This window comes from Saimiri boliviensis, chromosome 1 (assembly GCF_048565385.1).
Source record: "Saimiri boliviensis isolate mSaiBol1 chromosome 1, mSaiBol1.pri, whole genome shotgun sequence".
NCBI lineage: Eukaryota > Metazoa > Chordata > Mammalia > Primates > Cebidae > Saimiri > Saimiri boliviensis.
This window is the reverse complement of record NC_133449.1, coordinates 127467866-127480138: the sequence shown is the minus strand read 5'-3', so window position 1 is coordinate 127480138 and position 12273 is coordinate 127467866. Positions and strand designations below refer to the sequence as shown.

Below are 12273 nucleotides of genomic sequence, written 5' to 3'. Positions count from 1 at the left end.
TTTCATTTTCATTATGTAATCTTTTGGTGAGTAGATGTTTTTAATCTTGTTAAAGTTTAGTCTCTCCGTTTTTCTTTTATTGATAGTGATTTTTTCGTTGAAGAAATCTTTTCTGTTCCAAGGTTGCAAAGATAGTCTCCTGTGTTTTCTTGTTGATGCTCTATAATTTTAGTTTTTATGCATAGAACTGTGATTTATCTGAAATTATTTTGAGTACATAGTGTAAAGTAAGGATAAAAGAGCATTTTCCTTTTATGACATAGGTTTGTTGGGTGTCCTAGTCTGTTTTCTGTTGCTATAACAGAATACCACAGGTTGGGTAATGTATAAAGAAACAATGTTTAGTTAGCTCGCAGTTTTGGAGGCTGGGAGTATGGTGCTGGCATCTGGTAAGGACCTTCTCAGTGTGTTATAACATGGTGTAGTGCATCACATGACTAGAGGGCAAGAGCAAAATAGCCAGAGAGACCTTACTTTTAAACAGAATCACTCCCACAGTAGCAATATTAATAGATTAAAAGGTAATTAATAATAATTAATAGACTAATCTGTTCATGAGGGCAGAGTTGACATTAATCCATTCCTGAAGGCAGAGGGGTTAAGTTTCCAACACATGAACTTTGCAGAGACACTTTGAAACCATGGTATCTGGTTGTTCCAGTACCATTTGTAGAAAAGATGTACTTTATTTTTCCACTTAATTCATTGATCCCTTTGTTGAAAACCAAATGACTTTATACATAAGCTCTGTTTCTAGACTTTTTTCAATTCCACTGATCAGTCATTATGCCAGTACCACACTGTCTTGATTACTGTTGCTGTTTTTTATTGTGGCATAATAGATATAATATAAAAATTACCATTTTAACTTTTTTTTTCTTTTTTGACACAGTCTCATTCTGTCGCCCAGGCTGGAGTGCAGTGATGCGATCTCAGCTCACTGCAACTTCCACCTCCCAGCTTGAAGCAATTCTGCTGTCAAAATCTCCTGAGTAGCTGGGATTACCAGCATCCACCACCACTCCTGGCTAATTTATTTTATATATATATATTTTTTTTTTTTTTTAGCAGAGACTAGGTTTCACCATGTTTGTTAGACTGATCTCAAACTCTTGACCTCAGATGATCTGCCCGCCTCAGCCTCCCAAAGTGCTGGGTTAACAGGCATAAGCCACCACACCTGGCATATTTTAACCAATGTACAATTCGGTGACATTACATATATTCACATTGTTGTGCAACCATCACCATCTTCCAGCTCCAGAAATTTTTTTATTTCCCCAAACTGAAACCTAAATAATAACTCCCCATTCTTCCCTCCCCTTATCTCCTGGCAGCTACCATTCTACTTTCTACCTCTATGAACTCAATGACTCTAAATACCTCATAAGTGGAATCATACAGTATTTGTCTTTTTATTGACTGGCTTATTTCATTAGCATAAATGTAGACTTAGTCTTGAAGGTTCACCCATTGTTGTAGCATGTGTCAGATTTTCCTTCCTTTTTAAGGCTGGATCATATTCCATTGTATGTATAAATCACGTTTTATTTGTTCACCTGTCAATGGGCATTTGGATTGCTTCTGCCCCTTAACTGTTGTGAATAATACTGCTGTGAATATGGGTTCATACAGTATCTTTTTGAGCCCCTGTTTTCAGTTCTTTTGGGTATATACACAGAAGTGGGATTGCTAGCTCATATGGTAATTCTTTGTTTTTTTTGAGGAACCACAATACTGTTTTCTATAGTGGCTATGCCATCTTAACATTCACACCAACAGTGCATAAGGGTTCCAATTTCCCCACGTCCTTGCCAAAGATCCTTATTTTCTTTAAAAAATTTTAAATAGTAGTCATCCAAATGAGTATGAAGTGGTATCATTGTGGTTTTTATTTGCATTTCCCTAATGGTTAGTGATGTTGAGCGTCTTTTTAAGCATCTACTGGCCATTTGTGTATTTTCTTTGGAGAAATGTTTGAGTCCTTTGCCCACCTTTTAATTTGGTTGTTTTTCTGTTACTGAGTTTTAGGAGTTCTTGATATAGTCTAGATTTTAATCTCATCAGATATTTGATTTGCAAATATTTTCTCCCATTGCATGGGGAATATATGTAATTTTCATAATAAAAAGTTAAAGAAATTTTTCTTTACGTACAGATAATAGAAGAGCTCAACCAATACCAGCTCATCTACCATTCAGATCCAACAGTTATTACCATTTTGCGGTGTTTGCTTTACACACACACACACACACACACACACACAAATTATTTTGCTGAGACATTTCAAAGAAAATTACAGACACCATTACACTTTACCTAGTATGCACCTTCAAATCATTAGGACAGTTTTCTACATCAGCCACATCTTCTGCATGAACAGTCTCCTAAATACCATTTCAAAATAATATATATTCTTGGGAAAAAATAAGGCCACACTTCTGTTTTTTCTCCTTTTGATGTAGCAGATAACGTTTTGAGGTAACTTCACTGATGGTATTCCTTATAGTGTTAGCCTTTTCTGGTACATCAGTAAGAACTTTCTTTCCTTCACCTGAATACAGCTGTTGCCTCCAGCTTCCTACTTTTTCTTGTCTTTCTTTCCTTTAAAACCGAAAGAAGACCATGTCTGTCTATTTCTCTTTCTTGCTCCTTCAGACCCCTTGTATTGCTTTTAGAGGACAACATAATCCAAACTTCTTGCCATGGCTTCTTAACGAGGCGCAGCATTATCTGGCCTCTGTCTAGCCCTCTGGCCCCATTTTCTCCTCTCCCAGCTCCAGCAGATAGACCTGCCATCTGTTTCTTGAGCACACCAACCTCTGCCCTCTATGAGGGCCTTTGCATGTGCTGTTTTCCTCTACCACCACCCGTCCCGCTGCCACACTGTTTTTTTTAGTCCTTCAAGTTTTTATGTAAATATTATCTCTTCAGACAGGCCTTCCCTCATGATGTGTTTAAGTATGGCAACTGTTTATTCCTGTTCACAGCACCTTACCAATATTTTGATAATCCTATTACATTGTATAAATGTGTATTTTTTAATGGGTATCTCTCCCTCACACACACCACCCACTGTACCTTGAGTTCCATGACAGCAGGACTTGTTACCACCAGCACTGGCATGCAGTTAGTGATAGGTGAACAGTCTAAGGCACAGCAGCCTCACGAACTGATTGTCATAGGGACTGTTCTCAGGATGTGTCCATTTGGCACACTTTTAAAAATCCATCACATTGCTTTCTTTTTTTTTTTTAATTTTCTTTTTTTTATTGCATTTTAGGTTTTGGGGTACATGTGAAGAACATGCAAGATTGTTGCATAGGTACACATGTGGCAGTGTGATTCACTGCCTTCCTCCCCTTCACCTATATCTGGCGTTTCTCTCCATACTATCTCTCCCCAACTCCCCACCCCTCACTGTCCCTCCCCCATTTCCCCCCAACTGACCCCAGTGTGTAGTGTTCCCCTCCCTGTGTCCATGTATTTTCATTGTTCAACACCCGCCTATGAGTGAGAACGTGTGGTGGTTGATTTTCTGCTCTTGTGTCAGTTTGCTGAGAATGATGGTTTCCAGGTTCATCCATGTCCCTACAAAGGACAATAACTCACCGTTTTTGATGGCTGCATAATATTCCATGGTGTATATGTGCCACATTTTCCCTGTCCAGTCTATCATTGATGGGCATTTGGGTTGGTTCCAGGTCTTTGCTATTGTAAACAGTGCTGCAATGAACATTCGTGTGCATGTGTCCTTATAGTAGAATGATTTATAATCCTTTGGATATATACCCAGTAATGGGATTGCTGGGTCAAATGGAATTTGTATGTCTAGGTCCTTAAGGAATCACCACACTGTCTTCCAGAATGGTTGAACTAATTTATACTCCTACCAACAGTGTAAAAGTGTTTCTATTTCTCCACATGCTCTCCAGCATCTATTGTCTCTAGATTTTTTAATGATCACCATTCGAACTGGCATGAGATGGTATCTCAATGTAGTTTTGATTTGCATTTCTCTAATGACCAGTGATGATGAGCATTTTTTTCATGTTTGTTGGCCTCATGTATGTCTTCTTGTGTAAACTGTCTGTTCATATTCTTCGCCCACTTTTGAAAGGGCTTGTTTGTTTTTCTCTTGTAAATCTGTTTTAGTTCTTTGTAAATTCTGAATATCAGCCCTTGGTCAGATGGGTAGACTGCAAAAATTTTTTCCCATTCTGTTGGTTGCCAATTCACTCTAATGACTGTTTCTTTTGCCATGCAGAAGCTGTGGAGTTTCATTAGGTCCCATTTGTCTATTTTGGCTTTTGTTGCCAATGCTTTTGGTGTTTTAGTAATGAAGTCCTTGCCTATGCCTCTGTCCTGAATGGTTTTGCCTAGATTTTCTTCTAGGGTTTTTATGGTGTTAGGTCTTATGTTTAAGTCTTTAATCCATCTGGAGTTAATTTTAGTGTAAGGTGTCAGGAAGGAATCCAGTTTCTGCTTCCTGCACATCTAGCCAGTTTTCCCAACACCATTTATTAAACGGGAAATCCTTTCCCCATTACTTGTTTTTGTCAGGTTTGTCAAAGATCAGATGGTTGTAGATATATTGTGTTGCCTCTGAGGCCTCTGTTCTGTTCCATTGGTCTATATCTCTGTTTTGGTACCAGTACCATGCTGTTTTGAATACTGTAGCCTTGTAGTATAGTTTGAAGTCCGACACTGTGATGCCTCCCGCTTTGTTCTTTTTGCTTAGAATTGACTTGGCTATGCAGGCTATCTTTCGGTTCCATATGAAGTTTAAGGTGTTTTTTCCAGTTCTGTGAAGAAGGTCATTGGTGGTAGCTTGATGGGGATAGCGTTGGATCTGTAAATTACTTTGGGCAGTATGGCCATTTTCACGATATAGATTCTTCTAACCATGAACATGGAATGTTTCTCCATCTGTTGGTGTCCTCTCTTATTTCGTTGAGCAGTGGCTTGTAGTTCTCCTTGAAGAGGTCCTTTACCTTCCTTGTTAGTTGTATTCCTAGGTATTTTATTCTCTTTGTAGCAATTGTGAATGGCAGTTCATGCTTGATTTGGCTCTCTTTAAGTCTGTTATTGGTGTATAGGAAGGCTTGTGATTTTTGCACATTGATTTTGTATCCTGAGACTTTGCTTATCAGTTTCAGGAGATTTTGGGCTGAGACAGTGGTGTCTTCTAGATATACAATCATGTCATCTGCAAATAGAGGCAATTTGACTTCCTCCTTTCCTATTTGAATACCCTTTATTTCTTTTTCTTGCCTGATTGCTCTGGCTAGAACTTCCAGTACTATATTGAATAGGAGTGTTGAGAGAAGGCATCCTTGTCTAGTGCCAGATTTCAAAGGGAATGCTTCCAGTTTTTGCCCATTCAGTATGTTATTGGCTGTTGGTTTGTCACAAATAGCTTTTATTATTTTGAGATACGTTCCATCAATACCTAGTTGATTGAGGGTTTTTAGCATAAAGGGCTGTTGAATTTTGTCAAAGGCCTTTTCTGCATCAATTGAGATAATCATGTGGTTTTTGTCTTTGGTTCTGTTTATGTGGTGAATTACATTTATAGACTTGCGTGTGTTGAACCAGCCTGGCATCCCTGGGATGAAGCCTACTTGATCATGGTGGATAAGCTTTTTGAAGTGCTGTTGCCATTGGCTTGCCAGTATTTTATTGAAGATGTTTGCATCTATGTTCATCATCGATATTGGCCTTAAGTTTTCTTTTCTTATTGAGTCTCTGCCGGGTTTTGGTATCAAGATGATGTTTGTCTCATAAAATTATTTGGGAAGGATTACCTTTTTTTTGATTATTTGGAATAGTTTCAGAAGAAATGGTACCAGCTCCTCTTTGTATGTCTGGTAGAATTTGGCTGTGAACCCATCTGGACCTGGGCTTTTTTTGGGTGGTAGGCTCTTAATTGCTGCTTCAACGTCAGAGCTTGTTATTGGCCTATTCAGGGTTTCTTACTGGTTTAGGTTAGGGAGGAGGCAAGTGTCCAGTAATTTATCCATTTCTTCCAGGTTTACTAGTTTATGTGCATAGCATTGTTTATAATAATCTCTGATGATGGTTTGAATTTCTGTGGAATTTGTGGTGATATCCCCTTTATCATTTTTTATTGCATCAATTTAGTTATTCTCTGTTTTCTTTTTTACTAATCTGGCTAGTGGTCTGTCTATTTTGTTGATCTTTTTGAAAAACCAGCTCCTGGATTTATTGATTTTTTTTTGAAGGGTTTTTTTGTGTCTCTATCTCCTTCAGTTCTGTTCTGATCTTAGTTATTTCTTGTCTTCTGCTAGGTTTTGAGTTTTTTTTTTAAATCTTGCTCCTCTAGCTCTTTTAATTTTGATGATATGGTGTCAATTTTAGATCTCCCCTTGCTTCTCATATGGGCACTTATTGCTATATATTTTCCTCTAGAGCAGGCATCCCCAAACTTTTTACACAGGGGGCCAGTTCACTGTCCCTCAGACCGTTGGAGGGCCGCCACATACTGTGCTTTTCTCACTGACCACCAATGAAAGAGGTGCCCCTTCCTGAAGTGCGTTGGGGAGCCAGATAAATGGCCTCAGGAGGCCGCATGCAACCCGCGGGCCATAGTTTTGGGGACGCCTGCTCTAGAGACTGCTTTAAATGGGTCCCAGAGATTCTGGTATATTGTGTCTTCATTCCTGTTGGTTTCAAAAAACATCTTTATTTCTGCCTTCATTTCATTGTTTATCCAGTCAACATTCAAGAGCCAGTTGTTCAGTTTCCATGAAGCGGTGCGGTTTTGAGCTAGTTTCTGCATTCTGCGTTCTAACTTGATTGCACTGTGGTCTGAGAGACTGTTATGATTTCCATTCTTTTGCATTCGATGAGGAGTAATTTGCTTCCAATTACGTTGTCAGTTTTAGAGTAGGTGTGATGTGGTGCTGAGAAGAATGTATATTCTGTGGATTTGGGGTGGAGAGTTCTGTAAACATCTAGTAGGTTTGCTTGTTCCAGGTCTGAGTTCAAGTCCTGGATATCCTTGTTAATTTTCTGTCTGGTTGATCTGTCTAATATTGACAATGGGGTGTTAAAGTCTCCCACTATTATTGTGTGGCAGTCTAAGTCTCTTTGTAAGTCATTAAGAACTTACCTTATGTATCTGGGTGCTCCTGTGTTGGGTGCATATATATTTAGGATTGTTAGCTCTTCTTGTTGCATTGATCCTTTTACCATTATGTAATGTCTTTCTTTGTCTCTTTTGATCTTTGTTGCTTTAAAGTCTGTTTTATCAGAGACAAGAATTGCAACTCCTGCTTTGTTTTGCTCTCCATTTGCTTGGTAAATCTTCCTCCATCCCTTTATTTTGAGCCTTTGTGCATCCTTGCATGTGAGATGGGTTTCTTGGATACAGCACACTGATGGGTTTTGGCTTTTTATCCAATTTTCCTGTCTGTGTCTTTTGATTGAGGCATTTAGTCCATTTACATGTAGGGTTAATATTGTTATTTGTGAATTTGATGCTGCCATGTTGATGCTAGCTGGCTGTTTTGCCCATTAGTTGATGCAGATTCTTCATTGTGTTGATGCTCTTTACCATTTGGTCTGTTTTTGGAGTGGCTGGTACTGGTTGTTCCTTTATATGTGTAGAGCCTCTTTTAGGAGCTCTTGTAAAGCAGTCCTGGTGGTGATGAAATCTCTGAGTACCTGCTTGTTCACAAAGGATTTTATTTTTCCTTCACTTATGAAGCTTAGTTTGGCTGGGTATGAGATTCTGGGTTGAAAGTTCTTTTCTTGTTGAATATTGGCTTGTAGGGTTTCTGCCGAGAGATCTGCTGTGAGTCTGATGGGCTTCCCTTTGTGTGTAACCTAACCTTTCTCTCTTGCTGCCCTTGGCATTTTCTCTTTCATTTCAACCCTGGTGAATCTGATGATTATGTGCCTTGTGGTTGCTCTTCATGAGGAATATCTTTGTGGTGTTCTCTGTATTTCCTGGACTTGAGTATTGGCCTGCCTTGCTAGGTTGGGGAAGTTTTCCTGGATAATATCCTGAAGAGTATTTTCCAGCTTGGATTCATTCTCTTCGTCACATTCAGGTACACCTATCAAACGTAGATTAGGTCTTTTCACATAGTCCCACATTTCTTGGAGACTTTGTTCATTCCTTTTTATCCTTTTTTCTCTATTCTTGCCTTCTCATTTTATTTCATTGAGTTGATGTTTGACCTCTCATCCTTTCTTCTGCTTGGTCAATTCAGCTGTTGAAATTTTTGCATACTTCGCGAAGTGGTGTTTTTCAGCTCCATCAGTTCACTTATATTCCTCTGTATGTTGTCCATTCTCGTTAGCATTTCATCAAATCTTTTTTCAAGGTTCTTAGTTTCTTTTCATTGCGTTAGAACATGTTCTTTTAGCTCACAGAAATTTCTTATTACCCACCTTCTGAAGTCTGATTCTGTCATTTCATCACACTCGTTCTCCATCCAGCCTTGTTCCCTTGCTGGCGAGGAGTTGTGGTCCCTTGTAGGAGGAGAGGTGGTCTGGTTTAGGGTGTTTTCATCCTTTTTTGTGCTGGTTTCTTCCCATCTTAGTAGATTCACCCACATGTTGTCTTTGTAGTTGCTGACTTTCAGATTGGGTCTCTGGGTGAACTTCCAGTTTGTGGATGATGAAGTTATTTCTGTTTCTTAGTTTTCCTTCTAACAGTCTGGCCCCTCTGCTGTAGGACTGCTGAGGTCCACTCCAGGCCCTGCTGGCCTGGGGATAACCTGCAGCAGCTGCAGAACAGTAAGGATTACTACCAGTTTTTACTTCTGCTGTCTTTGTCCCAGAAGGATACCCGCCAAATGTCAGTCTGTTCTCTCCTTTTTGAGGTGACTCTTTGGATATAGGGGGATTAGGGAGCTGCTTAAGGAGACAGTCTGTCCTTTATTGGAGCTCAAGTGCTGAGCTGTGAACTCCGTTGTTCATTCAGAGTTGCTGGGCAGGTACGTTTAGGTCTGCTGCAGCAGAACTCATAAATTCCTCTTTTTTTTTTTTTTTTCCCAGATACTCTGTTCCAGGGAGTTAGGGCTTCATGAGTTTCCATTGTGCTGCTGCCTTCTTGTTTTTTTTTCAGGGCTGCCCTACCCAGCGAGGAGGCAGCCTAGTCACTGTCTGCCTGCAGAGACTTTGCTGAGCTGCTGTGGGCTCTTCCCAGCTGCCGTGTGATCTTCCCTGCAGTCCTATTTATATGGGTGTAGTTAGAACTGCCTCAGCAGTGGTGGCCCACCTCTGCAATGGCAGACTCTCTCTGTAGTGGCAGGTTGCCTCGGCAACAGCAGGCTGCCTCAGCTGTGGTGGACTGCCTCCGTGGTGGTGGAGTGCCTCAGTAATGGCGGTCACCCCTCCACAGAGCTGGGCTGTCCCAGTTCAGGTGTGCTTGCTGTGAAACTCTCAACCCAGAGCGTTTTCAGTTACTGGGTTTCTTTTTTTTTTTTTGGCAGGGGGATGGGACCAGCTGAGCCTGATCACCTGGCTCTGACTCAGAGTCTTTTTTTTATTTAGTTGAATGGCTGACTTTCTCCCAGGTGTTCCAGTCACCTGTTGAAAAGGCACCGGGATCTATGTGATTTCCCGTGGGGTGACTCACTGCGCCAGCTGAAACAGCAACGCTGAGATTCCTGGCAGTTTTTTTGTCCAGGAATCTCCTGGCCTGGGTCCCTATTTCAGTCCCCCTTTAAATCAGATGAATGGGCGATCTGCCTTCCTGGGGCTCCAATCCCCAGCTAAGAGGGCACCTGGATCAGTGTATTTTGTATGGAGAACCGCCACGCCAGAACTCCGGCAAAGCAGCCACGCCTGTCAAAATAGCCACGCTGGCAACCCGTGGGACTCCTCTGCCTGGGAATCTCCTGATCTGTGGGCAATAAAAATCCATTTGGAAATGCGGCGTCCACTCACCCTCTCTGCTTTCACTGGGAGCTGCAATCCTGAGCTGTTCCTAGTCGGCCATCTTAGAAAGAATCCATCACATTACTTTCTGTTACTTCATGTGTGTTTACAATTTGATTGTCATTATATGTAATTTGGAGACAAGGTTTAACCTGAAAATCCAAGCAGGTATAAAATTAATGTTGAAACTAAAACAGAATATTTTCGATATTCTGTATGTCTGTAGTATAAATATTTGGCTTCAGTTTTTAAATCATCATTTTCTTCCTTTTACAGACGGAGACAACACTTGGACTCAGTTCCTATCAACAGAAAAGGTAAGTATATTTAGTCAGATAACTAACATATTTTCAGTTCCTTCTGGGGAATTCCTGTGGTTCTCCACTCCTCTTTTTCCTAGCTGTTTTTGATAAAGAAGGAATAGCAAATTGTAAATCACATTATATGATTATTTCTAAGTATTGTTTGTGGGAAACCAAGTTTAAGTTTGAATGTGCGTGTCATGCAGTTGTGCAGTATGCTTCCACTGTTGCTTATGAAGAGCTGTTACTCCCCTTTCTTTGTGAGAAGATAAGCTGTGTAACTCCTTAGTGGCTTCTCTTGTGGCTATCCCTGCTTTTAATGGACTGACCGTCGCTGCCCTTATTTACCAAGGGTCTGCTGTCAGGCCCCCAGAGGAGGATCTCAGACCAGTGAAACCTGGTCTTGTGACTTGGAGAGACCCCTTTTAAACACAGCTTCCCTGTGATAACAGGGGGTTGTTTTACCTCAGGTGTTAAGGAAAACAGGTACATGCATGTGAATTTGGAGACACTTTTTCTGCCTCCCCACACTTAAATTATTTGGTCTTTCAGTACTTTCTCACATCTGTAAAGAGACAGTATCAATGGAAAATACTGTACTGATTCTCCTTCTATATCCCCTGAAAGCCTGTTCTAGTACCTAAAGGTGAGTGAGGGCTTTTTTGAATTGAATGAAACAGTCCCTCCAGCAGCTATTTTGTGTTCACCCCAGCTCTTAATGATTGCTCCCTGGGGGACCACAAATGTAAAGGAAGTTAACTTAGAAGGTTCAGCATAGTGGTATAGTTGCTCTTTCTGTTTGCCAGAAACAACTGATCAGGCCTCAGTAGCTGTTCTAGTGAGTGCCCTTTAGTAACAGTTGGAAGGCTGGCAGTAGTGTAAATAGGGTTTTCAGGTAAGGTGCCCACATCATGGATTTAAGAACCCAGTTATTTTACAGTATATGTTTGTAGAAGTAATTTTTCTGTCAGTATGTTTATTCCTTAAATGACAGCAAAGCAAATTTATCTTTAAAAATATAAATATCCACTGAAATCAGACCCTTAGCTACCGAAGTGTCTATGGCAACAGAAGATGCCCCTGCCTTGCTATCATCACTGCAGTTTTTTTCTGATTTAGCAGGAACAGGGAAGCTGTTCTCCTTAGGCCTTGATGATTAAAGTACATCTATGAATATCTTCAGGCTAGTGAAATGTAGACTGCATCAACAAAGAATTTTGTTTTAAGAGAGAAATACACAATATTCAGACTGTGAGTAGGACAATTAAAACTTTTTACCTCATAAATAATGAAAATTCTTCAGTATTCACTATTTTTTCCCTTTTCACTCTTTCATCTCTAGAACAACATGGCCCTTCTTCTCCATTGTTCTGTCATTCTCCCTAATGTTACATGCACTATTGGGACCTGCCCTATCTGTGAACCCTGCCCAAATATTTAACACTGACATGGGTTGTCTCCAAACCACTGCATGTCTAGCCTGATTCCTCCTTGGCTGGACCATCTAAGAACTCTAGAACTCTCTAACACATCTAGAGCCAAAACAATGGTGAGAAAAGCACACATGTTATCTTGTGCTTCTTCCCTGACCCTTTATACCAGCAATTAGGAAATTAGCTATGGAACTAGGCTGTACTACATTTATGAAGATGAGAATGTTCGTTAGTGATCCAGATCTGGGCTTTAAGTATTTTCCTAGTATAATGAAGAATTTACATCAGTACACAATTATATTCTCACCTCATTTCTACTTATCTATTATGTCTAAAAGTTAGTGACATAAAATAACCATTTTATGATGCTCTCAAACTCTGTTAGAAATTCAGGCAGGGGACAGCAAAGACAGCTTGTCTCACTCCGTGATCTGAGGCCTCAGCTGGGGAGATTTCAGAGCTGGAAATGACTTGATGGCTGAGAGCTGGAAATGACTTGATGGCTGGGAGTTGGAGGGATGTTCATTACATGTTGATGCTAATTTGCTAGCTGGGACCTCAGCTTGGCTCTCACCTAGAATGCATATTTGCAGGCCTTTTTGTGTGGTCTTCACATGAGCTAC

The 12273-nt window shown here is 40.3% G+C and overlaps 1 protein-coding gene across 5 annotated transcripts in view; it reads left to right on the top strand.

Moving 5' to 3' along the window:
- TMEM131 (transmembrane protein 131) overlaps positions 1-12273 on the top strand; it is a 237339-nt gene that overhangs the window by 88456 nt on the left and 136610 nt on the right. For all 5 annotated transcript variants that reach the window (XM_074403805.1, XM_074403800.1, XM_039478717.2 and 2 more), the window contains one exon: positions 10192-10232. In XM_074403805.1, the coding sequence (XP_074259906.1) occupies positions 10192-10232 (41 nt within the window). The remainder of the gene's footprint in view (positions 1-10191; positions 10233-12273) is intronic.